At 46.8% G+C, this 26,627-nt stretch overlaps 8 protein-coding genes across 8 annotated transcripts; 4 read left to right on the top strand and 4 right to left on the bottom strand.

Annotated features, from left to right (window-relative positions):
- Nucleotides 1-4,001: 4,001 nt before the first annotated feature.
- EV420DRAFT_1592335 (uncharacterized protein) lies at nt 4,002-5,954 on the bottom strand. Its single transcript, XM_060474935.1, has 13 exons — nt 5,882-5,954; nt 5,765-5,827; nt 5,673-5,706; nt 5,591-5,619; nt 5,313-5,543; nt 5,205-5,272; nt 5,046-5,174; nt 4,937-4,997; nt 4,784-4,865; nt 4,602-4,736; nt 4,499-4,548; nt 4,235-4,375; nt 4,002-4,185 (listed from the first exon to the last, which is right to left on the bottom strand). The coding sequence occupies exons 1-13, from the start codon at nt 5,937-5,939 to the stop codon at nt 4,148-4,150; spliced, it is 1,119 nt and encodes a 372-aa protein (XP_060322082.1). The 5' UTR covers nt 5,940-5,954; the 3' UTR covers nt 4,002-4,147.
- Nucleotides 5,955-7,856: 1,902 nt separating this feature from the next.
- Nucleotides 7,857-9,064, top strand: EV420DRAFT_1487850 (uncharacterized protein; the record flags this gene model as incomplete). Its single annotated transcript, XM_060470570.1, has 6 exons — nt 7,857-7,946; nt 7,978-8,094; nt 8,181-8,386; nt 8,413-8,516; nt 8,770-8,951; nt 9,026-9,064. The coding sequence occupies 6 exons, from the start codon at nt 7,857-7,859 to the stop codon at nt 9,062-9,064; spliced, it is 738 nt and encodes a 245-aa protein (XP_060322081.1).
- A 302-nt stretch (nt 9,065-9,366) lies between these two features.
- Nucleotides 9,367-11,445, bottom strand: EV420DRAFT_1487849 (uncharacterized protein; the record flags this gene model as incomplete). The annotated part of the gene is made up of 13 exons (XM_060470569.1): nt 9,367-9,458; nt 9,513-9,602; nt 9,638-9,866; nt 9,941-10,051; nt 10,156-10,210; nt 10,237-10,305; nt 10,365-10,416; nt 10,525-10,622; nt 10,748-10,797; nt 10,853-10,918; nt 11,120-11,229; nt 11,290-11,350; nt 11,401-11,445. The coding sequence occupies 13 exons, from the start codon at nt 11,443-11,445 to the stop codon at nt 9,367-9,369; spliced, it is 1,128 nt and encodes a 375-aa protein (XP_060322080.1).
- Nucleotides 11,446-12,927: 1,482 nt separating this feature from the next.
- EV420DRAFT_1592316 (uncharacterized protein) lies at nt 12,928-14,116 on the top strand. Its single transcript, XM_060474934.1, is given in 5 exon segments — nt 12,928-13,105; nt 13,155-13,515; nt 13,572-13,660; nt 13,708-13,867; nt 13,883-14,116. The coding sequence occupies 3 exon segments, from the start codon at nt 13,203-13,205 to the stop codon at nt 13,759-13,761; spliced, it is 456 nt and encodes a 151-aa protein (XP_060322079.1). The 5' UTR covers nt 12,928-13,105; nt 13,155-13,202; the 3' UTR covers nt 13,762-13,867; nt 13,883-14,116.
- Nucleotides 14,117-14,535: 419 nt separating this feature from the next.
- Nucleotides 14,536-17,236, bottom strand: EV420DRAFT_1281553 (uncharacterized protein; the record flags this gene model as incomplete). Its single annotated transcript, XM_060468262.1, has 16 exons — nt 14,536-14,639; nt 14,694-14,746; nt 14,802-14,974; nt 15,028-15,144; nt 15,195-15,208; nt 15,272-15,396; nt 15,447-15,480; nt 15,534-15,632; nt 15,691-15,773; nt 16,010-16,202; nt 16,254-16,316; nt 16,371-16,678; nt 16,734-16,767; nt 16,820-16,882; nt 16,945-17,140; nt 17,192-17,236. Coding segments are annotated over 16 exons (1,704 nt in total), but the record flags the coding sequence as incomplete, so codon positions are not given.
- Nucleotides 17,237-17,481: 245 nt separating this feature from the next.
- Nucleotides 17,482-17,860, top strand: EV420DRAFT_1592301 (uncharacterized protein). The gene has a single exon (XM_060474933.1). The coding sequence runs from the start codon at nt 17,508-17,510 to the stop codon at nt 17,766-17,768; it is 261 nt and encodes an 86-aa protein (XP_060322077.1). The 5' UTR covers nt 17,482-17,507; the 3' UTR covers nt 17,769-17,860.
- A 1,599-nt stretch (nt 17,861-19,459) lies between these two features.
- Nucleotides 19,460-21,586, top strand: EV420DRAFT_1753954 (uncharacterized protein). Its single transcript, XM_060480471.1, has 6 exons — nt 19,460-19,979; nt 20,044-20,159; nt 20,429-20,541; nt 20,760-21,042; nt 21,101-21,189; nt 21,237-21,586. The coding sequence occupies exons 1-6, from the start codon at nt 19,933-19,935 to the stop codon at nt 21,288-21,290; spliced, it is 702 nt and encodes a 233-aa protein (XP_060322076.1). The 5' UTR covers nt 19,460-19,932; the 3' UTR covers nt 21,291-21,586.
- Nucleotides 21,587-21,617: 31 nt separating this feature from the next.
- EV420DRAFT_1770508 (uncharacterized protein) lies at nt 21,618-24,601 on the bottom strand (the record flags this gene model as incomplete). The annotated part of the gene is made up of 20 exons (XM_060481075.1): nt 21,618-21,886; nt 21,941-21,993; nt 22,049-22,221; nt 22,275-22,391; nt 22,441-22,454; nt 22,519-22,643; nt 22,694-22,727; nt 22,784-22,833; nt 22,888-23,022; nt 23,069-23,104; nt 23,165-23,171; nt 23,216-23,291; nt 23,342-23,470; nt 23,521-23,567; nt 23,630-23,937; nt 23,996-24,029; nt 24,085-24,147; nt 24,203-24,398; nt 24,453-24,502; nt 24,556-24,601. The coding sequence occupies 20 exons, from the start codon at nt 24,599-24,601 to the stop codon at nt 21,801-21,803; spliced, it is 1,779 nt and encodes a 592-aa protein (XP_060322075.1). The 3' UTR covers nt 21,618-21,800.
- Between the last annotated feature and the right edge of the window lie 2,026 nt (nt 24,602-26,627).

Here is a 26,627-nt window from a genome sequence, read left to right as displayed (position 1 = left end):
CATGGTTTCATCATCCTGGGCAAGCAATGTCATGTCATCTACATGCACAGCTATAATTATGGGGCCTGATTTCACTTGTCTGATGTATACACATTGATCACTGATCAATCTCGTGTATCCAAGTCCCAAAAATGTAGCGTTTAATTTTTCGTTCCAAACTCGGCCAGATTGCTTGAGTCCATATAATGTCAATTTGAGGTGTGCCACTTTGCCGCTTCCATCAGAATATTCTGGCGGTTGAGCCATGTAAATGGATTCATTGAGCTTTCCATTTAAGTAAGCTCCAATGACATCCATTCCATGTATAATCAGGTTTCTTTGTGTGGCAATGGCCATAAGTAGGCAGAATGTGTCCAACCTGACAACCGGTGCATATGTATCGAAGAAATCAATGCCAGGGACCTGCGAAAATCCTTTTGCAACGAGTCTGGCCTTGTATCTGGTGATTTTCCCATCACCATCCCTTTTTAATCTATAAGTCCACTTGCAATTTACAAGTGATCTGTCCTGGGGTAATTCCTCTAACTGCCATGTACCCAGAGAAGTCAATAGATTATATTCTTCATCCATTGCTTTCTTCCAATGATGCCAATCTAGCCTTGTTTTAGCTTCTTCAAGGCTTAATGGCTCATCACTGAGGTTATCTGCAGTCTCCCCCAGACATGCATAGTCTGCTGCTATATTTGCAGTTTCCGAAGGTTCCTGTGACATTTCACGCTGCAATTCCAGCGATTTCGTGCCTCTTGCAGCTGGATTATTGAGCAACCGGTAACTTGGTTGATTGATTGATGCGATCCGGACCGATTTGGTATGTGGCTCGATCACCTTCCCATGCCAAATGGGAAGCTTTGATTTGGTTACCGAGGCATCAAGGGGCATTTCCCCTTTTGATTCGGCAATTTTGGCAGCCATGGAATCATCGGAAATGTCATCATTTCCACCTGGAGTCTGCTCGACATTGTTCCCTAACTCCCCCTCGAGCAACGAAGGGTGGGATACAATATAGTCATTGTCTGTAGGCTCTTTAGTGTTGTCATCAAGGAATATAACATTTCTTGAGGTCTGAATCTGTCTGGTCTGAGAATTATAATATCTCCAGGCCCTGGATTCATCTGTGAGACCTGTAAAAATGAACTCCCTTGATTTCGGGTCAAGTTTTGACCTTTTGTTATCTTGCTGCAACACCCAGCACTTTGCTCCGAACTCCTGGAGTGTTGAAATGTCCGGTTTTGTGCCCTAAAACACTTCTTCGGGGGTTAGATCATTCTTGATGGCCTTAGTCAGTGATTGGTTCTTCAGGTATGTGGCATATGCCACTGCCTCGGGCCATAGGAATTTCGGCAAATGATGTTCTTCTAGCATGGCACGTGCATGCTCCACAAGGGTCCGATTGACTCTCTCCACAATTCTGTTTTGGGGTGGAGAATATGCAGCAGTCAGTTCCAACTGAATGCCATTGCCATGGAGGTATTCCTTCACCACCTCATTAATGTATTCCTTCCCATTATCAATCCTCATAAACTTCAGGTCCTCCCCTTTGTGGACTTTGATGTATTTCTGGTACTGTTGGATTTTCTTTTTGATCTCCGTACCTTCTTTTGACTTCAGAAAATACAACATTGTCCTCCAGGATTTGCCATCTGTGAAGCTTATGTAATATCTTTCTCCATGGATACCCTGAGTTCGGGCTGGCCCCCATAGGTCCGAAAATGTCATTTCACCTATTCTTGTGTATTCCCTTTGAGCTTCTTGTGGAAATGGCTCAACATGGTGCTTGGCCTTTATACAGGCTTTGCAATCCTTCTAGGGCTCAGCTAACTCATCCACATCCATACCCTTGACCATCTTCTTTCTAAATAGTCTCTTTACTGATCCCATATTTAAGTGGCCCATCACTTGGTGCCACATCTGCCATGATCGGGCCGGTTTTATCATGTGGGCTTGGGTTATTTCTGGTGCGATGATGTCAAGGCTATACAGCTTTGATATCTTATCTCCGTGGCCAATTGTCTTGCCACACGGTGAATTAATATTCATCCGGGATCCCTTGAATTTGAGTTCAAACCTGGCATCCGTGATGCGCCCCAGCGAAATAAGATTGAATGGTGCCTTGGGACAGTGAATACAGTCCTTCAGTGTAACTGAAGTGGTTTTGTCCCCTTCAACCATTTTAATCTTTACTGTTCCTCTTCCCAAGCCTTTTGACTTTCCTACACCAATAACTTCATGTCCTGGGGTCTCAACATAGTCAGAAAAATGTAATCTGTTCTTGACTATATGTTTAGTTGTTCCTGAGTCCCCCAGCCATGATGACCATGCAAGCGTAACGAGTGCAGTGTCTGTAGTGCAAAATGTGTAATCTTCTTCATCTGAATCCAATTTGGCAACATGTGCCTGGGTCTGGCCCTTCCCTTTCCCCTTCCATGACTTTCCGGAATTCTTCTTTCCATTTGGGCAGTTTGCCCTGATGTGGCTGGCTTCTCCACATCCGTAACATGTGATTTTTGAGTTGGGCTTCTTCTTGCCATGTGCTGCAAGTGTTGTGGTCGGATCAGAAGTCTTTTCTCATAATCGGATGTCTTCCTGGAGAATTCGGGAAATCAATTTGTAGGAATCTTTCAAATCTGCAGTGTCCACTGATGAAATGAATGAATTCCACAATTCCGGGAGTGATGTAAGCAGTGTAATAGAGAAGTCCTCCTCCTCAACTTTCTGCTTGAGGGATGCCAGCTCCTCTTGATAGGACCTCATAGTCCTGATATGTTCCTCTATGTTTCCCCCTTCTTCACACTGAGCTCTAAAGAATCTCCTTCTAACAAGGACAATTCCCATGGGTCCCCTGGACTCATACATGTCTTTTAGAGCATTCCATGCTTCTTCTGAAGTCTTCAAACCAGCAATATACACCAGCAGGCCATCCGAAACCTGCAACCTTATTGTCGAAAGAGCCTTCCTATCGCTCTTCTTCCAATCTGCCACCAGTGCCACTTCTGCCGGGGCCTTGATGCTTCCGTCTGTGTAATCAATTAGACCTAAATTGGTTAGGATATCGATCATTTTGATTTTCCATGTCGGGTAATTTTCCGGGCCCTTAAGGGGGTCAATTCTGTAAACGGACTGGCTTTCCATGTGGTTCTGTATGTGTACATAATGTACAAAAGTGCAAAGTAGGTAATGGGGTAAGTAGTTCAGTTAGGGCCGGGGCCCATAACCTGTTGGAAGTACAGAGGAGAATGTAAGAGAGAGAGAATTAATTAGCCTCTTGAGGGAGAGGCATCATACTTAAATACATGTTGTACTACTTCTAGAACTTACTACGAATTACTCTGTATATCTACTTTTGCGGTTAAATGCTTATGCTGCTTAGTCATGCCGAAGCTTCGAGTGCATTCTAGCACTAACTCGGGATTGCTATCCCAACAGATGCCGAATGAAATCTATGGGCTTTCTGCTTCTTGAATGACATGGTCCCCTTGATGATAAACGGGTTGACTACAATTGGACGACGTGTTGCAATCTTACAACTTGGATTTCGCTTCGTCCATTTGCATATCTTCCTTCCTTCTATGTACCCACTCTTTCCACACAATTATCCGTAACTGCGCCTTGATAAAGGGCATATACAGATACTCACCAAACTCCCCATCCTTCAAGATAATCATTATCAGGACTGCGAATTTTAGTGACCCTACATAAGCTGAGGAGCTACCGCAAATTAAACTTGGACACAACCACTCACAGTCTCTTTGCAGTCTCCAAAAGCTTTTTCTTGCTGAGCTTTCCATGATACCCAGGTTTGACAGTGACCAATGTGGTCACCAGCTCACCCAGCCTTTCATCAGGTAGAGCTCTCCATCCGGCGCCAGCCACTCCCATCGTGGATGCCCACTGCAGCCGCTTCGAGAACACAAGGTTCGGTATATAGGGCGTTTTCCATGGAAACCGAGTCCTGCGAACCGTTAGCCTGTTATAGCAAGATATAACAGGCTACTCACAATGCTCTCCCCACCACGGATAATGATATCTTTAATCCTGTCTTTAACGTAGACATATCCTTCTTCATTGATGCAACCAAGATCTCTGGTCATTACCCATCCATCTGTAGTCAGAACCCATTTCGATGAGCCTTCAAACACATGTAAATAAGCTATCCTTCGCATACCTTGTCAGTAGCCGCCGTGGAAGCTTGTTGTAAGCACGTTTCATTAAGAACACCATACACACCGAAACAAACCTTGGTCTCTGTGGTACCCTTTCATCATATTCAGTCCACGAAGCCATATCTCCCCTACCACCCCCGAGGCAGCTCTGACATTATCTTTCATTATCAGAATATCATTAACAGGAGTTATGAAACCGCTGAGATCGTATTCAGCTTAATGTTTATTACCCAAGACTCGGTGGACTAACCAGCTGTCCGGTTTGGCCACATAATCCAGTCCATTTGGTGGAACAAATTAGGTTCCTGGAAATATTATTTGAGAAGGGTATCCCTCACAGAAACCAACTGATGTCACATTAGTCTTGGTGGAACCATAGCCTTGTCCGCTATGTAAAATCATTATTATTCTTGGGAATAGGAAGGTAGAGCGAAAGCATACAGTGTTGCATGTGGAAAGGCTTCTTTCGACCTGTGAAGGATAGACAGCATGACTGGAGCCCCTCTGATTGTGATCACTTCTATGGGAAAACCAGACAACGGGCTATCGGCTAGATCGGTTATAAGCAATGGAACACTGCGATATAGTCAGCTGGCCCAGCCATGATACAGGTATCGATGTACCCACCCAAAGAGATTACACCCTCCTCCTTGCACAATCTGTAGTCATGTCGTTGAATATGCTTCCACCTCAAAGGACAGAGGACTGATTTACCTTACAGCTACAAAAACCAGTGTTAAAAAGATGGTCAAAACGGTGATGAAGTCAGAGATCACCTTCTACTACATTCCATTTTATCATTAAGATAATCTTCGTTCCATAAAAGGCACCAGTGAGCTAAGGATAGATCAGCTCCTGCTTACTTGGGTATGGACTTTGCCTTACAGTCGCGCTGGTCCCAGTGGCATGGAACAGCGGTGATGAAAGCAAGATCCCATTATTCGTGCCTGAGGCGAGCGAAGAAGGGATCGGCACGCCTCGTCGAATGTAGTCTCTTCTGACAGTGGAGGCTGACTGACGAGACATATATGAGAGCAAGCATACCACACAGAAGATGGACCGCACGTTGAACAAAAATGTCAGGAACACTCGCTGTGTGCTCAGGACGCCCTCTGCAATAGAACCATCAACAGATAAATCAAAAAACCGTACTAGGAAGGCCAGTGGTTCCCGATGTAAAGATGATCGTCGCATTATCCTCTGGTATGATGCGAGGATCGTTGCGTAGTATTTTTCCTGGATCCTTATGATACTCGAGGAATGCTTCGCTCCAAATGTCCCAGCCTTCCCAGTGGCCTTTTCCCTCATGATCCTGAAGAACAAGATATCCGGAGGCACTTGAAGCGCGTTTAAGATCAGCGGCTATTGGCTCAATCTGCTCCGCTCGTTCGGGATCAAGGATGATCAGTGTAATTTCGTAAGTGTGATACAATGCCTGAGGGCATCCAATGGCAGCCACCTGTTGTGCGGATCAGAACACCAACTCTAGGAGCATATGAATACAGATCTTACGCATTCACAAGAGCAGTGACAGTGCCCAGAAGGTCTGCATTGCAATCTTCAGTAATGATCTCCATTTGTCGAGGAATCACAGTAAAACGCACGGCAAGCCCAAAACACAGTGTAGTAACTCAGAAGGTTTCGAGAACAAATGATGATGCGATCACCTGTACTGGAGGTGAGTAGACTGGCAGAATCAAAAAGCGGCAGGACTTCCTTACCCTTCTTAACACCGTAAACATCCCTAAACATAGCTGCGGTGATGGCCATTTCTAGCATCTGCTGGAAGGTGTAGCGTTCTTTCTCGTATACCACACAGGTTTTGCCGACGTGCTCCTTGGTAGCATGTAAGAAGAATGCTCGTACGGAGGGCCAGAGATTCTTCCAGACTTTCAATACTCTCCCGTCAACATCCTATATCGCATTCAAATCATGTGCAGGTGTGCTGAAATGCTGGCGGCTCACCTGTGTTTCAATTTCGAGCGGACTTCCGGGTGCTGTGAGTATTGTGTCAGCTAGTAAACGTAGTGTTCGAATCAGCGCGTGGAAACCCTGGTCGGATGAACGTACCCTCCTCTATAGAGCAGCATGGCTTCCAGTGCATTGTGCCCGTCATGGATGCAGGATGAACATTTGAGCTCTGAGACCGGTTATGGAGAAGCGGAAGTCGAGTCTCGACGGATCGGCGCCTACAGACCAAGGTTCTCAGAAAAGAACTGCTCGGAGTTTTGAAAGCAGAACCGAGTATTCTTCAAGGACTATCATCCGTTGACTGTTCTAGTAGTTTACTCAACCTCTTACTTCGATGGGATCATATAAGCAATAATATTTGTTTACAAAAAAGAAACACTTAACTTTGCGCACGCTCAATCACGATGCGATGCCTGTCTACTTAAAAAGTGCTCCAATAAGTAGGAGGATGGCTGATGGAAAGCATGAGTCGATTGTAAGGTCTTCCAGTCTGTAGATGGGAAAGTTAACGTAAGGACTGATTAATTACAGCTTTGGCTTTTGATCCCGTCTCGCATGAAACACCAGTGTAATCATTTGTTGTGCTCAAAGCCAAGGTGATGAATTCTTTCATATGTGACAACTGGAGTGAAGTAAGATAGCAATCACGGAGGAGGAAGTTTCTTTACACCTGAGATTGAGGTACGTGGTATCTATAAACAATTGCGGAGGTCAAGCGGTAATCTCAATGATGATGAAAAGCACAGAGGGATGGATCTAGGCTCCGGAGTACTTATACAGGGATCTCGGACCGATTAGGCTGGTGTTGGTACTCGAAGACATAACACATAATACCAATGTAGGATTTACGAATGTTGAACCGCTGAGGTCCCAGGTGGAATTCTCCAGGCAGATCATTTTCAGTGAAACCCCTGGAATATCAGAGGGATGCCGGCATGTATGGTTCATATTTCGAGGAGTCAACGTGAAGCAAATAGTATTGTCCACAATACAACAACAGCGGCATATACAGATCCTTCTAAATATGTACGCTGAAGGAAAATTAGAGGAAGGGATGCAGGTAAGATAGATGGCACGTACAGTAGATTAACAATAAAGAATGGCTAAAATCTGAACATCGAAATCAGAGAAGGTATGCAAGAATAAGAAAGAGTACTCACCACTTTCTTAGAACTCTTCATGTATTGCCAATTACCAAATCACTATTAAAAAGACTCCACCGACCAGTGCAGCCGATGCTGCTTCACCTGCTTTCAAGTCTCCGCTATCCTCTTCCGGGATGTAAATGGCACCCAACGGGCAAGCGGCAATGCCGACAAAGACTAGCATAAACCCGTGCGGCACGAATTTTCCCCAGCGAGTCCACCACGTCTGAGGCTCATCGTCATCGAAGAAATCCTCTCTGGGGGATTGCTTCTCTGGAGCGAGCAGTATCCAGATTGTGAGCGCTAGTGGTAGCGCTAATATAGTGCCTCCAGTCGGTCCTGCCTCTACAAAAGACCTGACTGGGACGTGACCTCCATCCCAGAGCCGCATGAATAACGTAAAACCGTGGTAGGAGGGCAGGGAGAATAGGAGGAGAATGCATGTCTGGAAAATAGTTGTTTGCAGTAGTACTCCCTGGGCTTCTTGCGCAGCCTTTTTATGCACTTTAGAGGACAGTCATGGCTATGTGGAGAGAAGAAGACATGATACGCCGAAGGGAGATTGTCTGAGGGAACGTCCATGGCTGTGCGGGAAGGAGGCGATTCAGTAGGGAGGAACAGATTCCTGCAAGGGACAATCAGGATTCGGAGTGAGGTCGCTTTACCCACTGTATGTCATTGATGAACCCTGTATACCCTAGCATTTGAGGCATCGAACAAGCCAAGATACCTTAGATACACATGAAAGATGTGAGCCTTTTGACAAGCGACAGAAGCGAGTGAATGTGGCAGAGGTGGTGATAGCTGGGGATGTGCATGTGAGAGCCTGAGGATTTCCATGTCAAACTCATGTCCAACGGTGAGCTGCTACGACTCCCTCGATGTCCTCGACTCCTTGCTGCAGTTGGTGTGCAGGAGATGCCGGATATGCACAGCCATCGACTGGTATGAGGAGCAATGCGGTCAAATCAAAGTCAGTCCCGCATGCCCAAAGTCGACCAATGTCATCATCGTCAAGGTGGTGAAGCCTGCTCCCAAGGAGGAAGGTGGTGGTACGATGCCGATATGCCGCGCCTGGCATAGCAGCCCGCCAGCCCAACTGACTCCAATGTCCTGCATATATATAAGTAATGCAGTTGTTCTCCACTGGCCCTTCTTGCTCCTCCTACATTCTATCTTGTTGGGATTTTGCCGGAAAGTTCTAGAAGGAGCAATCCGGCATCATGCCGAGAGTTGCTGAGTAAGCACAAGACTAGTAGAAAGTTGTAGTACATTCTAGATTACATTGCGAAGTAGTATAAATACAGGCTCTGTAGGAGCCTAGGAATAACAAGTTCATATCAACTGGCCTTACCAGCCAGGAGTCTACCCTGCACAACACCGAGGATTCCAACATATCTATTATTCCTCATGTCACTCCCATCTTCTATCTCTGCAGAGTTCCTAGCCAAAGCTGACAGCAAGCATCTCATGATGCCAACAGCTGACACAAGAGTCCACCCTCCCCATTCTCCTTGCCCAAGAAGCTGCTACAAACGCGGCAAAGAAGGCTTGCAGCCGGGCTCGCCAGAAGGTTGCGGACCTGGAAGTCGAAGTTGAGATCACGCGACGACGCCAGGAAGCGGTACAAAGCTCAATAGACTCTGCCTGGAAGGAAGTGCCCGGCTCTCACCAAGTACGTTGACTCTGATATGTCAGGCGTTCTGTTGAGCTCACCGGGTGTATACAGGTGAATTCGCAAATATCAAGGCACTTGTAGAGCAAGACATGGTCAAGCATGAAGCGTGACCTCTCACTCAACTTCAGTCCAAGAAGGTACGAATCTTTACTTTGCATGAGTCAATTGCTCATCCGTTCCAGGGCCGAAAAATGAAGGACAAAGCGCACCTGAGAGGTGGTGGATGAACGATACTATACCAGATTCAGCTGAGGTCGGAGCATGCTAGTGAGTCAACTCGAAGTTCTCCAGTCGCCATGTTGTTTATTCAACAAGAAGGATACCCCGAGCCGCATATATGCATGTATTAGAGCCTTGTCGTGTCCCAAAACATTGTATACAAGAGAATAATCATCCAGCATAAACCAAGTAACTACACCTTTCGCTTCTTCCTCGTAAGTTCCTTCAGAAGGTTGGTGTTGGTAATCATTTGCAACATCGCTGAGGACGGTTTACGGTGCAAGACTACAGGCGAATCAGTATGAAAGGTGGGATTTGACAGAGCAAATGTCGACATACCAGGAGTCGCCGAGGAAGAGCTTTTGCGTTTACGCTTCGGAAGGGTAGTAGATGGAACAGCGCGTGGTGGCACCAATTTTGGAGTTCGCGCTATGTTAATACAGAATATAGATAGTAACATGTACCAGTGATACACTGGCAACGATACATCAACAACGCGGTTTCCTGGCGAAGCTCCTTCAGTTCATCCTGGATCTGATGGGCGGTAGCAATGGTGGTCTTGGCTTCTTGGTAGGATTGTTTTTCTTCTTCTACGAGCTCATCGTAGTAGCCATAGACGGATTCGTGATGTGGCATGCCAGAGAACATAGCTTGGTGGTGTGGTGGTAGTAGAAGGTTCGGCCGTACGTACAGCTTCAAGTTATCCAGGTTTCAGACCGATCAAGCCAGTCAACGAAAAATCAAAACTACGAAAGGCAGTAGCATACCAGGAAGTTACGTAGGGACGCGAAGCGTGGACACCCACAACCACACGTTCTTTCGCCATGCTTAGTACCGTATGAGCATGTCATTGGTTCTACAGGGGTGGGGTGAGTATCCTGGCAAGACAGGCCAGGATCGATAGTCTCATGTGAGGCATGGCAACGATGCTGTGAAAGGTTGAGCCATGTCGACCAAGTGGTGTCGTGGTGGGTGAACTCACCGGCTCTTCGGGTATGCGCCTAGCTGGATTGGACATCCCCAGATTCTCGTCATGCCTGGCGCGCTCTGCTGATGAGATCACCGTTTGGTGAGGAGGTATGATTTCGAGGGCGTTGGTTGAGGCCTGGTGTCACCAGTCCTGTTGTATAATCTGAATAACAAACAAGTGAGTTCAATCCTTCCAATTAAGAGTTAAGAACAGACACTGACATATCATTTTTGACGTGTGATGGATAGATAGTAGATGCACATTTTCGGCAGTCTAGATATTATAGTGTAGAAGTATTGACGGGTGAACTATTGTTTTTCGTCCTAATGGATGCGTTTACAAATTAAATGTTGCTCAAAGATATCTATTATCGCACCGCACCTGGCAATATAGAAATTACAACCCAGTTGATGCTGTTATCAGTCTCACGCTTAGGTATGTCAGGGAGATACTTGTCATCCACCTGCATCTTGCAGAGCCTCAAGTCGAGAAAGAAACTCATCAGCAATGTCTAGCTGCGTAGTGTGGGCTTTTCTCTGCAAGCCATCGAGGACTAGATGTGTATACTCGTATGCGCAACAAGATCATGATGACAATAACTCACGATTCGAGGACGAGCAAGACGAACACAACCAGAGGAGTAGCCAGGACAATCTAAGTCATGCACCTCATCAGTTGATAGACTACAGGGCAACGAAAACCATCTCACTTGGATTTCCAAAGGGATTATACATTCCAATTGAGTACCAAGAAGCACTTGGGTGGTCCCGTAGGTCTACAATTGTTGGTGAGGGCAGGCACCGAGGAAGGAAGACATGCTACCCAAGAAGCAACGAATGCTAAATAAGTTCAAAACCACGCGGCAAGGATGCTGAAAAAGTGCCATACCTCCAATACCCAATGTGAAGTATCAAGAAAGTCAGTCTGTATACAATAACCCGACGATTGCCGGTGTTTTCGTGTGTATGATGAGTACCTGGATATGCTCGAGGAGTCTGATGACGAGGAAGGCGAGGAAGTAGATTGAAGTACGAAAATACACTGTTACGCGCATGTCATAGAAGTGAGATGGAAAGCGGTAGATATCTATGGGAAAAAATCAACAAAACGGCACGGCAGATATCCCCTAGAAAATAACTTGCTTACTGTGTATACCGACGACTGATTCCGGAAGTCCTATTTCAGTCCTTCGCTGCGAGGGATCGATCTGAATGGTGATCTGTGGCTCTGTCCCTCATTCCGAGTGCACAGGCAGACTTCGGCAATTATTTCGAGGAATAAAGGAGCAGCACGTCCCGTCATGGTGACAGTTAGAAGGATACGGCAAAAGGAAGGCACAAGGATAGTCGTGGTTCATGCACAAGCTGCTCACATGCTCGTGTAGCCAGTGGCGGCCCTTATTAATACTAGCAGTCCTCGGTCGACGACATCAATACCTTGCTTTTGCGTTGTCATCCATCTTCTACTTTCCATTGATGTGGATGTGGAATGTGGAAACATTCCTGTATTCAATGTCAAGGCCGATTCAATTTCCAGCGTCGTAGCATGGCATGGAAGTATTAGAACAACTTCAACAGCTTGTTTGTGTCTAATTGAGATACAAGCAGTAAAGTATTCGCTGATCTCGCCATATAATGGGTGGTAGAGCCACGGTGTTTGCAAGCCGCTGTGAAGCAAAGATCAAGGATTCCATTGGGAGATGGGCCACCTTTTTTTCAAGCGTTTATCATGCACTTCCTTGAATCTCATGGCGTAAAGTGTCCTAGAGGTCAGGATTGTATTCGGATATGTAGTAGTACAGGTATACTGGTTAAAGTCGTTGGCCGCTGGGTCCTGTTGGTCGTAGTTGGTCGCCAGTGTAATAATCGGAAGATAAGGAAATATGGGCATCACATGATTGCTGCCTCTTAGTCATCACATCATTATGTACAGCAGAGACCTGCAAGGTAATGATGTCATCACAAACGACTTGAAGACTAGCGGTTGTCGGTCGACGACTATCATACCTTGCTTAAGCGGTGTTCATCCCCATCCCAAATTTGTAGAATCCAATTTATGTGAGGCACACTTTGAAAATAATCATACACCGCCATAATCATACATACATGCCTTTAAGAGAATCCTGCTAGTTACCTGAACTGATTACATTTAAGCACGAACTTTCTTCACCTCACCTCTTTCAACGTCCACAATTTTCCGCTTAGGCTTTGTACTCTTAAGGTTGTCATTTCCTACTCAGTGCCAGTGATCAGTGGATATGTGTACAGTGTGAGGGATGAAATACGCAGACATACCTGCAGGGCACGGCGGGGTAGTCGCATTATCCGTTGCAATGTTGAAGCGCACGTATGGCTCAGTCCCACTATTCAACACATGGTGTCTAATATTATGGTCGGTACATCTCCATACAAATTGTTTATATCCACCCCATCATCAAGATTTGAGGTTTTCAAGTAGATCTGCCAACGTTGGAAGTGGCAATAAAACGCAAAAGATATAGATGATATGCCGAGTTTGTCTTTCTAATGCAGATGGAAGATAAGCACAAATATCATTGAGGTTTTTGAGGGCAGTAGCTATGTCCAATCTTGCCATTACCGGTAGATCTAGAGGATTTAATATGTTGGCGATTTGATATCCGTTGTGAAAAGACATTCGATGCGTGATGGAAAGGGTGAAATTGTCAGCGACAAGGATTTTGATTACGTGTGGAGAATGATGTCATATCACGGGAAGACCATGGCTTGTGTAAGCGAAGATTTTAGACCTAGAGAGACCTTGACAAGCAAGGTAACGACCTTCAAGACCGCAGTAACGATTCCGGCACCGGCCTTGGCAGCGACAACAACGACCAGGAGATAGTCTTCTGTTCTTTCTCTTCGGGTATGGCGCTGTACACGATTCCCAAGTAATGGCCCGTTTTCATATAGCAGAGACCTCAGAAATCTGGGTACCAATACTAGTACGTCTCCTTTCAACGCGTCACTCCAACTCTCTGCTGAAAATCTCAGGTATACTGAAACCAAAATGAGCATGTTCTCGCGCTCCACAGCTCCTCTATGAGATGCTGTCTCTCGCTAGGCCCCCTCATGTTTTCGAACCACTACTTGTTTGAGGTCTCGACTATGTCTCCAATTTCCTCAGCGTCCACGGAACGTCCCGTAGGTACCAACTGCATCTCAGGACACCACCAGGCAGGACCCATGGGCGACTTCATTCCGGCTTCCACAGCCCAAGCTGCTACAGCCGGTGGATTACGCGATAGTTACATCGCCTTTGAAACCCAAGTTCGCATCGCTAGACGACACCAAGCAGCAGTTCAAGGACTGATAGACTCCGTCTGGAAAGAGTCCAGCATCCAACTCTCACCAAGTACGTCTGTTTTGGTATCCTAATCGACGTCTGTCCGACTATTAGTCCTCGTACAGCTGAACTTGCCAAGACCAAAGCTCTGGTAGACCAAGACGCAGAGCGATGCAAATCTCGACTGATGCTGTGCAGGACTCAGTCTAGGAAGGTACGTGGATTCATCTCCTGCAATTACTTTTCTCTCATCTCGCTTAGGGAAGGAAATGGAGAAAAGATGAAACAGATACGCCCGATAAAATGTTCACCTGAAGCAGGGTTCTACTCTGCTCCTGTATCTTAGCCTTTGAAGACTTGCTACATTGCTACTTTCGCTATCCTAAAGTTTCCTTTCACCTGTAACAATTCGATTTTCTATTGCTCGTCTTTTAAACAGTCATTTGCATAGCCCCTCTTCCAAGTCTCAGGCCGATCAAGCCGGTCAACCAAAAGTCAAAACCACGAAAGGCAGTAGCATATCCAGAAAGTACGTAGGGACGCGAAGCGTGGACACCCGCGACCACACGTTCTTTCGCCATGCTTAGTACCGTATGAGCATGTCGTTGGTTCTACAGGAGCGGGGTGAGTATCCTAGCAAGACAGGCCAGGATCGATAGTCTCATGTGAGGCATGGCAACGATGCTGTGAAAGGTTGAGCCATGTCGACCAGGTGGTGTCGTGGTGGGTGAACCCACCGGCTCTTCGGATATGCGCCTAGCTGGATTGGACATCCCCGGATTCTTGCCACGCCTGGCGGGCTCTGCTGATGAGATCACCATTTGGTGAGGAGGTATGATTTCGAGGGCGTCGGTTGAGGCCTGGTGTCGCCAGTCCTGTTGTATAATCTGGATGAAATACAAGTAAGTTCGATCCTCCCGATTAAGAGCCAAGAGCAGATACTAACATATCATTTTTGGCAAGCTTTGACCGCTCAGGTTACCTTATACGATGCTATATACCGTACGAGGATGTTTACAATTCATACTTCGGTAAAGCCGCATATAATTTATTCACAAGCGCCGAATGAACAGCAGCGCTCCAAGTATTTCATATCTTGAAGGTTGGCCTATTCTTTCCTCGACCTCTTTCCCACTCCCTCTGGGCTATGACCTTTAACGGACCTTTGATAATCTTCCCAGAAGCTGTGTGATCTGTGCCCAATCTCTGATTCAGAACCATCTTCAGTTAAGCAATACCGTACTCACCAAATCCATGATTATACAGAATAATCATCACCGGAACAGCATATTTCGGTAACCTTTCCAGACCGATTACTTTGAGGAAAGCTAGAACCGGAAGATGGATACACTTACAGTTTCTCGGCAGTTGCCGTGAGTTTCTCCTCGTCGACTAATCCACTATACCCAGACTTGAGGGTCACCAATGCTACAGGCAATTCCCCCGCATACTCGTCAGGTACGCCAACTACTGCCGCTTCCAATACCCCCGGTTCGGTGTACAGGGCATTCTCGACGAAAACGGAATCCTATGAATTCGCCCATCACTGAGAGTTGTATAACGTACTACAATGGCACTCACAACGTTATAACTAGCCCTGATGATGATATCCTTGATCCTGTCTGTGATGTAAACATAACCATCTTCATCAATTCGTCCAAGATCACCGGTCATCAGCCATCCGTCTTTAGTAAGGACCTGTATCAGAAGTTCAGTCACCATAGACACCTGTAAATAAGGGATCCCACCTTATCAGTAGTAGCTGCAGCCGTTTTCCAAAAGTGTAAGCCTGTGTACCAATGAGATAAACGATCTTGGGACCAACCTTCATCGCCGTAATACCCTTTCATCACATTTGGACCGCGAAGCCAAATCTCTCCCACCACTCCCGGCGCAGCTTTAGCACCATCTTTCATTATCAGAATCTCATTGACAGAAGCCACGAAACCACTGCAATCGAAATAGTTTAAATACGAGAGAAACAGAACAAACAGACTAACCAGCTATCTGGCCTCGCATCGTAATCCGGTCCACCTGGGAGCAGATCAGGCCTCTGCTGTAATCTGTTTACGAAAGAATTTCCTCACCGAAGCCTACCGCGGCGGCATTCGTCTCGGTTAGACCATATACTTGAAAGCTACAAGATAACCCGAATAAGTGCCGGCTATTGGACCGACTGGGACGCACTTACACGGTAGCGAGGGGAAATGCTTGTCTAAATCTTTGAAGGTGAGACGGTGCAACGGGGGGTACCTCCATATGATATGCTTTTTATCGAAGTTTTGCATATCGCGCTCTCAGCGAGCTCTCTAATGGTTAAAGGTGAACTGCAACAGCGTTAACTAACGCGAACACGAAAACATAGATACGGACCCGGCGAGCCGAATGACATTCTCTGTTTTACACAGTCTAGAATGAAGTATCAGTCAGCAAGTAAGAAAGCAGTACCGAATGAAAAGGATGGAATTACTCTGCAGCTGCAACTATTGAGTAAAAATGAGACCTTTAAACACGAACGAAGTCAATTCTTGCCTTCATGTACATTCAATGTGCGTGTTAAAACAAACTTGAATCCTTGAACAGCACAGTGCATCTGAAAATGGGTGAATATTGGTTCGTTACCATGTCGGCTGCCAGTCTTACAATCGCGAGGATGAAAGAAGCCTGTGACAACATCCCTGGAAACAGGAAACCTTCCTGAGGACCTGCACTGGGTGCCTGAAGGAGTGGTTCGCCTCGTCGAAGGCGGTCTCTCCCTGTCAACAAAGCTATCTAGTACGATTCATAAGCTCGACGAAATAGTTCACAGAAAAGAGGACATACATCAAATAACGTAGTCAAGAATGCACGATGTGTGCTCAAGACACCCTCTTGAACGAACAACGTCACTGATGAGCTGTGCAACAGGTTCAGCTACTACGTACTTGGTAAGCCAGTGGTCCCCGACGTAAAGATAATCATTGCGTTATCTTCAGGTGAAATTTGAGGATCGTCCTGAAGCACCGAGCCAATATCTCCATCGTATTCGGAGAAGACTCTACTCCAAACGTCCATACCTTCCCAATGACCTTTCCCCTCGTGATCCTCGAGGACGAGACATCTTGACGCACCACATGCGAGCCTAAGCTCAGCACCAATCGGTTCGATCATGTCAGCTCGCTCGGTGTCGAGGATGATCAGTGAGCATTTTGTAAGCGTTATACAGTGCCGGAGCGGCTCCAATGGCAGCCACCTTTCGGTATTATCAGAAAACGACGAATGAAAAAGCATGCAGAAGCAAATGTTACATGTTCACAAGAGCGGTGACGGCACCCAGGATATCTGCTACAGGATTGAGTCCTTGGTTTTGAAGCAGACGTGAGATGCAACGCACGGCAAGCCCAAAACACGATCAAGTAAGTCGGACAATTTCGAGAGCAGATGGTTACTCGATCCCCTACCCCGAAAGTGAATGAGTAGGTGGTTTTACTAAAAAAAAAAACAACAGGATGTCCTTACCTTTCTTAATACCGTAAACATCTCTCAAAATGGCGGAACATTTGACAGCCTTCTCTAATATCTCCTGGTAGGTGTGGCGCTCTTTCTCGTATACTATATAGACTTTGTCGGCGTGCTTTTTGGTCGAGTGCAAAAAGAGGTGCCGCAAGGATGGCCAGAGATTCTTCCATACTTTCAGGACCCTCCCGTTAATGACCTATATTGCGTTTAGACCTTCAAAGAGTAGATGGCAGCTCAGAGCACTGACTCGAGTTTCAATTTCGAGCAAACTTCCTGGTCCTGTGAGTATTCTGTCGGCTAGTCAAATTAGCATGCGAATGTCCTGGCATTTTTTTGTCAGTAAGCTCACCTTCCTCGATAGAGCAGCACGGGGTTTGTGTTTTAGCATCCGCCATGGTTGATAAAAGTACTGTCTGTGGACCATGGAGTAGAGTATATATACTCTGTGGTTGAGAAAAGCCGTCCGGAAGGCGAGTCAGACACCGAGTCCAGCGCTATCGCACCCTCCGTTGAATGGTCCTCGGTGCATCAAGACAACCGATAAAAGGTCAAAAATATTATATATGCTGGCACTAATGAACGTCCTCATCGGATATTTGGGGGCTTCTGAAACTTATTGCTTCCATAGACTCGGAGCTGCCAATAATTTAGTGATTTACAAGAGCGGGCTTGGGCCTGGCTTTCGAGTTCAGATCCCCCGAGTCCCCCGACCCTCCCGAGCCCACCTTGAAACCCTACAAGGCTTGGGCCTGACTCGGGGTTCGGCCAGGGCCTGTAACAAGGAACACATCTCATATTTGTTGACGTGTATTGGAATCGTCTAACAATACCAGAATTAGCATTCAAATGTCCTATCTAACGAACCTTTGTCTCCCGCAATCAGGTTCCAGCCTCGGCGTTGAGCTCAGGAAACACGTTCAAAATCATGGCCAGAGATGTGGAGTGACAGTTCAGACAAAGATACACGTAGTCACAGTGCCTATTTCTAATTAACTATCTCTCACGTTCCCGGTAGCTAGCATACTCACCGGCCTGATCCCAATTCCTGCTCCATCTTCATCAATTTCGCGTTCCTCCATCATTCGACTTTGCCTGTAGAGGGGCACTGAGATTCCCACACTACAAATGTACTAGGTGCTGGGCTATGATCCTTAACGGTGCTTTGATAATCTTCCCAGAAGACGTGTGATCTGTGCCCCAATCTTCGATTCAAATTCATCTTCAGTGACCCAATGCAGCACTCACCAAATCCACGATCGTGCAGAATAATCATTGCCGGAACGGCAGATTTGGGTAGCCTTTCCAGACCGATCACTTTGAGGGCCAGAACGGGCGGAGCGTAGGTACACTCACAATTGCTCTGCAGTCACCATGAGTTTTCTCCTCATCGACTAATCCGTCATATCCAGGCTCTCGAGTCACCAACGCCACAAGCAACTCCCCAAGCGTTCGTCGGGTGCACCGACTGGACTCCTCGCACTGGGAGATTGTGACGAACTTTCTCTCTGTGTAAAGGTGGAAGTGAAGTGGCGCTCGCGGTGGTGGAATCAGTGCTCGACAGGGGAAGCGATGTGGGCTGGGAAAGCAGCGTCGGTTGCGAAAATGATATCGACTGAGACTACGAACTACTGGTCACATTTGCGGTTGTCCATGCGCAATCCGTGAACGAATTATTCCCGTCAGCAGCATTGACGTTCTTCATTTGTTCGTGGGACCACATACTACCAGTTTAACGTCAGAATGAAGGAAACTGCACCGAGGATAGATCCAACATACTAGAACTTGTCAGTGGAAGATTCAGACTATGTCTTCAGATCACAGCGGAAGCGTGGCATCCATCGGCCCAGAATATAGCGTCATAGAGTCTCTTGTGCGTTCGGCCTAGTAAAAAGTTCAGTTCTAACAAAGAGTGGAAGCACAAGTAGTCTTACACGCCGTCTCCCCCACGACACTCGTATACCGGTCTGATCCGCTAACTATACGGTCTTGCGCAAGCAGACGAGGAGCCAGGAATGAGAGATCGAAGAGAACTGGAAGGGGAGAGATAGTTGTATCCATCCAAGCTAGGGCAAGGGAAGGGAAGGGAAGAAGGGAAGACGCTCAAGAGATAGGAAGTCGTTGCACGTAATGTGATATGCCAAAACTTCTCCAGCACGATCAGCCGCCTATATACCGGAGAGATTGAGGCAAAGAATCACGATGCGTCCCCTCTGTTTAGTTTAGTCCTTGGCCCTTCAGAGGAATGTCAACATGTATGGTTCGTTCCAAGGAGTCAACGCAAAGCAAATAGCAGTGTCCACAACACAACAGCAACAGCGAGTACAAATCCCTCTAAATATGTACGCTAAAGGAAAATTAGAGGAAAGGAAAAATTGCGGGTAGGACAGATGACACGTACAATAGATTACAACAATAAAAATGGCTGAATCTGAGCACTCTGAGTATCAAAGTCAGAAAAGATATGCAGGAATAATAGAGAGTGCTCACCACTTTCTTCTCCTCGCGTATTGCCAATACGACAAAACCACCAACGCCAAGATAACCACCAAAGCACTACAAAAAACGATCCCACCAACCAGCGCGGCCAATGCTGCTTTGCCTACTTCCAAGTCTCTGTTATCTTCTTCCGGGATGCAAACAGCGCCCAACGGAGCCGGAAATCGGGTCTGAGGATCGTTGTCGTCGAAGAAAATACTGCCCACTTCCAGCATCTTTACAAGGGTATAGCCTGTGAGCTAATATGCCTCTGCGTCGTATTCGAGCTGCCATTACTGGCGCTTCCGCCTCTCCGTCACCCGCTGGATGTCATCAATGGCCTTGTACTCTCAGTATTTGAGGCATCGAACAAGGAGCCACGATACGCGTGAAGATGATGGGTGCGAGCGTTTGACGGCAGCAGGAGCGGAACGTGGCACAACAGCAGAAACAGGTGGGTGAGATTCTGATGCCTCGGAATGTAACGATTTGCGGTGAAAGTCGTGTCCAACGATGACCGGCGTCGGCGTCGGCGTGTACGCTTCCCTCGACGTCCTCAGGTACTGGCTTCAGTTGGTTTGCAAGAGACGCTGGATATGCCGGCGGCATAAACTGATATCATAGCAATGCAGTCGAATCTAAGCAAGGTCCACGCACGCAAAGTCGACCAATGTCGTCGCCGTCAAAGGTGGTGCAGCTCGCTGCCAAGGAGGGCTACTCAGTGCTCATGAAGGTGATGGGTATAAAAGCCGACTGCCGACAATGTCCGATGCCGATTGCCGCTCCCAGCATGAGCAGCCGGCCGGCACGGCTGTAGTCGGCGTCCAGCAGCCTGTCATTTCAATGTCACCCTCAACGGCAGTCCCAAGCTTGGAGAGCACATACTTTCCCGGGGCCTCCCAGCCTGCACATTGATGGAAACATTCCCACAACCAATGTGAGACATTCTTCACACATGTGAATACTGAAGGGTGTAATTCCGGATAATACAAAGAATCATAATACACAGGGCACGCGGTTTGGCAATACGACTCAGATGATGTCCGAATCACAAACGACGCCGACGCCGACGACTTGCACGATCCCGACACCGGCCCTGGCAGCGACAACAACTACCAGAAGGTGAAATTCTACCCTCTACCTTTCTCTTAGAGCCCGGTTCTGTACACAATTCCCAAGCAATGCCTCGTTCACGTAGCAGATGGCGACCTCGGAAAATTGAGTACCAGTACCACTTCCAACGCGTCACCAAGACTGTTGAAAAATTCAAGTATACCGAAACCAAAATGGGCACATTATTCTGCTCCACAGCTCTTCAATGAGACGCTGTCTCTTGCTAGGTCTTTCTTGCTCTCAAACTACTACTGGTCTCGACTGTGCCTCTGCTTTCCTCAGCGTCCACGGAACTTCCAGAATATACCAACTGCATCCCAGTATACCACCAGACAAGACCTATGAGCGACTTCATTCCGGCTTCTACAGCACAAGCTGCCGCAGCTAGTGGATTATGTGATAGCACCATCACCCTTGAAAGTCGAGTCCGCATCGCTCGACGACACCAGGCAGCGGTCGAAGGATTGATAGACTCCGTCTGGAAAGAGTCCAGCATCCAACTGTCACCACGTATATCCATTTTGATATCCTAAACGGCATCTATTTGACCAGTATTGATGCGATACAGCTGAACTTGCCAAGACCAAAGCTCTGGTAGACCAAGACGCAGAGCGATGCAAATCTCGACCGATACTTACCAGAACTCAGTCTAGGAAGGTACGTGAATTCATCTCCTGCAGTTCCTTTTCTCTCATCTCGCTTAGGAAGGGAAATGGAGAAAAGATGAAACGGGAACGCCCGACAAAGTGTTCACCTGAAGCAGTGTTTTACTCTGCTCCTGTATCCCCACCTTTCAAGACTTGTTACATTGCTACTTTCGCTATCCTAAAGTTTTCCTTTCACCTACCTCACTGTAACAATTCAATTTTCTACCGCTCGTCTTTTAAACAGTCATGTGCATAGCCCTTTGGGTATGCACCTAGCTTGATTGGACATCCCCAGAGTCTCGCCACGTCTGGCGCGCTCTGCTGATGAGATCACCGTTTGGTGAGGAAGTACGATTTCGAGGGCGTCGGTTGAGGCTTGGTGTCGCCAGTCCTGTTGTATAATCTGGATAAGAAACAAGTACGTTTAATCCTCCTGATTGAGAGTCAAGAGCTGATACTAACATATCAGTTTTGGCAAGCTTTGATTGTTTAGGTTACATTACAAGATACTATATACTGTACGACGATGTTTACCATTCATACTTTAAAGCCGCATATAATGTATTCACAAGTGCCGAACGAACAGCACCGCTCTAAATATTTCATAACCAGAAGGTTAGCCTATTCTTTCCTCGACCTCTTTTCCCACTCCCTCTGGGCTATGACCCTCAACGGCTTTTTGATAATCTTCCCAAGAGCTGTGTGATCTGTGCCCAATCTCTGATTCAGAACCATCTTCAGTTAAACAATACAGCACTCACCAAATCCACGACCATACAGAACAATCATCACTGGAACAGCATATTTGGGTAACCTTTCCAGGCAAATTACTTTGAGGAAGGTTAGAACCGGAAGATAAATACACTTACAGTTTCTCAGCAGTCGCCGTGAGTTTCTCCTCATCGACTAATCCACCATACCCAGACTTGAGGGTCACCAATGCTACAGGCAATTCCCCCACATATTCGTCAGGTACGCCAACTACTGCCGCTTCCAATACACCCGGTTCGGTGTATAGGGCATTCTCGACGGAAACCGAATCCTATGAATTCGCCCATCACTGAGAGTTGTATAACATACTACAATAGCACTCACAATATTATAACTAGCCCTGATGATGATATCTTTGATCCTGTCCGTGATGTAAACATAACCACCTTCGTCTATCCGTCCAAGATCGCCGGTCATCAGCCATCCGTCTTTAGTAAGGACCTGTATCAAAGTTCAGTCGTCACAGGCACCTGCAAATAAGGGATCCCACTTGATCAGTAGTAGCTGCAGCCATTGTCCAAACGTGTAAGCATGTGTACCAGTGAGATAACTTGATCCTGGGACCAACCTTCGTCACCGTAATACCCTTTCATCACATTCGGACCACGAAGCCAAATCTCTCCCACCACTCCCGGCGCAGCTTTAGCACCATCTTTCATTATCAGAATCTCACTGACAGGAAGCACGAAACCACTGCAATTGGAACAGTTTAAATACGAGAGAAATAGAACAAGCAGACTCACCAGCTATCTAGCCTCGCATCGTAATCCGGTCCACCTAGGGGCAGATCAGGCCTCTGCTGTAATCTGTTTACAACAGGATTTCTGACTCACCGAAGCCTACCGCGCCAGTATTCGTCTCGGTTAGACCATATGTTTGAAAGCTACAAGATAACCCAAATAAGCGCCAACCACTGGACCAGCTGGGACACACTTACACGGTGGCGAGAGGAAATGCTTGTCTACATCTTTGAAGGTGAGACGGTGCAATGGGAGTACCTCCATATGATATCCTTTTTATTGAAGTTTTGCATATCGCGCTCTCAGCGAGCTCTCTGATGGTTAAAGGTGAACTGCAACACCGTTAACTAATGCGAGCATGAAAACATAGATACGCACCCGGCGAGCCGAATGATATTCTCCGTTTTACACAGTCTAGAATGATGTATCAGTTAGCAGGCAAGAACGCTGTACCAAATGAAAGGATGGAATTACTCTGCAGCTGCAAGTATTGAGTAAGAATGAGACCTTCAAGTAAACACGAACGAAGTCGATTCTTGCCTTCATGTACATTCCATGTGCGTGTTAAAACAATCTTGATTCCTTGAACAGCACAATGCATCTGAAAACGGGTGAATATTGGCTCGTTACCATGTCGGCTGCCAGTCTTACAGTTGAGAAAACTGAAGAGGTCAGCGATAGTATCCTCGGAACCAGCGAACCTTCCTGAGGACCTGCGCTAGGTGTCGGAGGGAATGACTCCCCTCGTCGAAGACAATCTCTCCCTATCAACGAAGCCGCCTAATACGATTCATGAGAGGAACAAAATGCTTCACAGAAAAGGGACATACATTGAATAGGGGAGTCAATAGTGCACGTTGCGAGCTCAAGACACCCTCTTAAGCAAAGCACAGAAATTGATAAACAGTAAAACCGACCGATCCAACGAAACCTACGTACTTGGTAAGCCGGTGGTCCCTGACGTGAAAGTAATCGCCGCATCATCTTCCGGTGAGATTTGAGGATCGTCACTGAGCACATTCCCGGGATCTCCATCGTATTCGGAGAAGACTCTACTCCAAACGTCCATACCTTCCCAATGGCCTTTTCCCTCGTGATCCTCAAGGACAAGATATCTTGATGCACCACATGCGAGCCTAAGCTCAGCACCAATCGGTTCGACCATATCAGCTCGCTCGGTGTCAAGGATGATCAGTGTGCACTTTGTGAGCATAATACAGTGTCGGAGCGGCTCCAATGGCAGCCACCTTTTGGTATGATCAGAAAACGAAGAATGTAAAAGCATGTGGAAGCAAATTTTTTTACATGTTCACAAGAGCGATGACGGCACCCAGAAGATCTGCCACAAGATTGAGTCTTTGACTTTAAATGAGACGCAAGGAGATGCAACGGACGACAAGCCCAAAACACGACCAAGTAAGTAGGACAATTTCGGGAGCAGATGGTTACTCGATCCCCTGTCCCGAAAGTGAGTAAGTAGGTGGTGTCACTAACAAAACAAGATGTCCTTACCTTTCTTAATGCCATAAACATCTCTCAAAATGGCGGAACATTTGACTGCCTTCTCTAATATGTCCTGGTATGTGTGACGCTCTTTCTCGTATACTATATAGATTTTGTCCACGTGCTTCTTGGTCGAGTACAAAAAGAGGTGCCGCAAGGATGGCCAGAGATTCTTCCAGACTTTCAAGACCCTCCCGTCAATGACCTATATCATTGCATTTAGACTGTCACAGAGTAGAGGGTAGCTCAGAGTACTGACTCGAGTTTCAATTTCGAGCAAACTTCCCGGTCCTGTGAGTATTCTGTCGGTTAGTCAAATTAGCGTGCGAATTTCCTGGCATTTTTTTTGTTCGTAAGCTCACCTTCCTTGATAGAGCAGCGCGGGGTTTGTATTTTAGCATCCGCCATGATTGATAAAAGTTACTATCTGTGAACCATGAAGTGAAGTATATATACTCTGTGGTTGAGAAGAGCCGTCCGGAAAGACACCGAGTCCAACGCTATCGCGCCCTCCATTGAATGGTCCTCAGTGCATCCAGACAACCGACACAAGGTCGAAAACATTGTACACGCTCGCACTAATGAACGTCCTCATCGGGGGCTTCTGATACTTATCGCTTTCATAGACTCGGAGCTGCCAATAATTCATTGATTTACAGGGACGGGCTTGGGCCTGGCTTTCAAATTCAGACCCCCGAGCCCACCTTGAAACCCAACAGGGCTTGGGCCTGACTCGAGGTTAGGCCAGGGCCTGTAGGCTGTGACAAGGATCACATCTCATATTTGTAGACAGGATGTGGCGGTGTATTTCAATAGTCTAGCAATACCAGAATTAGCATTCGAACGTTCTATCTAACGAACCTTTGTCTCCCGCAATCAGATTCCAGCCTCGGCGTTGAGCTCAGGAAACACGTTCAAACTCATGGCCAGAGATGTGGAGTGACAGTTCAGACAAAGATACACGTAGTCACAGTGCCTATTTCTAATCAACTATCTCTCACGTTCCTGGTAGCTAGCATACTCACCGACCTGAACCCAATTTCTGCTCCATCTTCATTAATTTGACGTTTCTCTATTATTCGACCTTGCATAGCAACCGCTCACAGGAAGAATATGGTGTAGGGGCACTGAGACTCGCGCATCACAAAGACTAGGTGGAGAGCGCGACTGACATGGTGGTGGTTAAGGAAAGACGAGTGATGTGGCTGTGTAGGCAATTTAGCGACACCTTCAGGGCTCATTCTATTCTAATCACACTGTTGAGTGCGTCTCGCAGAGTAGAGGCTCCTCGCAGGGAGGCGAGAAGAGACAAGAGCATATCATGTCAGGAAGAAATTATATTTAAGGGGGGTACAAAGATACGGAATTAAACACTTGGAAAATGTCGATATTTTGAATATAATTTATTTGCAAGCATCAAACGACACGGCACCGACTTGAGTAGTGCCGTATCTACCCTAGAGTGTTCTTTCCTCCGTCCCCCTTTCCCACTCCCTCTAAGCTATGACCCTTAACGGCGCTTTGGTAATCTTCCCAGAAGACGTGTGATCTGTGCCCTAAGTCTTCGATTCAAATCTCATCTTCAGTTAACCAATACAGCACTCACCAATCCACAATCATGCAGAACAATCATCGCCGGAACAGCATATCTAGGTAACTTTTCTAGACCGATTACTTTGAGGACCAGAACAGGTGGAGCGTAGGTACACTCACAATTTCGTTTCCTCCTCATCAACTAATTCGTTATATCCAGGCTCGAGAGTCACGAACGCTTACAGGCAACACCCCCAAGTGTTCGTCGGATGCACCGACTGGACTCCTCGCACTGGGAGATTTTGGCGAACTTTCTCTCCGTGTAAAGGTGGAAGCTGAAGTAACTCTCGCGGTGGTGGAACCAGTGCTCGACAGGGGAAGCGACGTAGACAAAGAAAGCAGCGTCAGGTGCGAAAGCAACATCGGCTGAGACTGCAAACTACTGGTTATATTCAGAGTTGTCGATGCAGCGATGCATAAAAATTATTCCCATCGGCAGCATTAGTCTTTTCCATTTGTTCGCGGGACCACGTACTACCAGCACAACGTCAGAATGGAGGAAACTATATCGAGGATAGATCCAACGTACGAGTAAGAATCAGGCTATGTTTTCAGATCACAGCGGAAGCGTGGCACATCAGCCCAAAATATAGCGTCATAGAAGCTCTTGTGCGTTCAGCCCGGTAAAAACTCAGTTCCAACGAAGAGTGGAAACACAAGTATTCTTACACGACGTCTCCCCATGACACTCGTATACAAGTCTGATCCACTATCTATATGGTCTTGCACAAGGAGACGAGGAACCAGAAATGAGAGACGAAGGAGAGCTTGAAGGAGAGAGCTTGTTGGATCCATCCAAGAAGGGAAGATAAGAAAGTCGTTGCACGTAATGAGATATACC

The sequence above is a fragment of the Desarmillaria tabescens genome, assembly GCF_030435595.1.
Source record: "Desarmillaria tabescens strain CCBAS 213 chromosome Unknown EV420scaffold_140, whole genome shotgun sequence".
Taxonomy (NCBI): Eukaryota; Fungi; Basidiomycota; class Agaricomycetes; order Agaricales; family Physalacriaceae; genus Desarmillaria; species Desarmillaria tabescens.
Note: the sequence above shows the minus strand (reverse complement) of the source record. Positions and strands in the feature narration are given on the sequence as shown.

What these genes read in the sequence shown, in the direction of transcription:
- EV420DRAFT_1592316 (XM_060474934.1), top strand. Translation starts at nt 13,203, where the DNA reads ATGAGATGCTGTCTCTCGCTAGGCCCCCTCATGTTTTCGAACCACTAC. An exon ending in CAGCATCCAACTCTCACCAA is followed by an intron (nt 13,516 to 13,571) that starts GTACGTCTGTTT and finishes GTCCTCGTACAG; the next exon opens with CTGAACTTGCCAAGACCAAA. An exon ending in GCAGGACTCAGTCTAGGAAG is followed by an intron (nt 13,661 to 13,707) that starts GTACGTGGATTC and finishes CATCTCGCTTAG; the next exon opens with GGAAGGAAATGGAGAAAAGA.
- EV420DRAFT_1592301 (XM_060474933.1), top strand. Translation starts at nt 17,508, where the DNA reads ATGCTGGCACTAATGAACGTCCTCATCGGATATTTGGGGGCTTCTGAA.
- EV420DRAFT_1592335 (XM_060474935.1), bottom strand. Translation starts at nt 5,939, where the DNA reads ATGCTAGAAATGGCCATCACCGCAGCTATGTTTAGGGATGTTTACGGT. An exon ending in TGTTTACGGTGTTAAGAAGG is followed by an intron (nt 5,828 to 5,881) that starts GTAAGGAAGTCC and finishes CCTCCAGTACAG; the next exon opens with GTGATCGCATCATCATTTGT. An exon ending in CACTGTGTTTTGGGCTTGCC is followed by an intron (nt 5,707 to 5,764) that starts GTGCGTTTTACT and finishes ATTGCAATGCAG; the next exon opens with ACCTTCTGGGCACTGTCACT.
- EV420DRAFT_1753954 (XM_060480471.1), top strand. Translation starts at nt 19,933, where the DNA reads ATGACCGGCGTCGGCGTCGGCGTGTACGCTTCCCTCGACGTCCTCAG. An exon ending in AGTGCTCATGAAGGTGATGG is followed by an intron (nt 20,160 to 20,428) that starts GTATAAAAGCCG and finishes CATAATACACAG; the next exon opens with GGCACGCGGTTTGGCAATAC. An exon ending in CAGCATCCAACTGTCACCAC is followed by an intron (nt 21,043 to 21,100) that starts GTATATCCATTT and finishes GATGCGATACAG; the next exon opens with CTGAACTTGCCAAGACCAAA.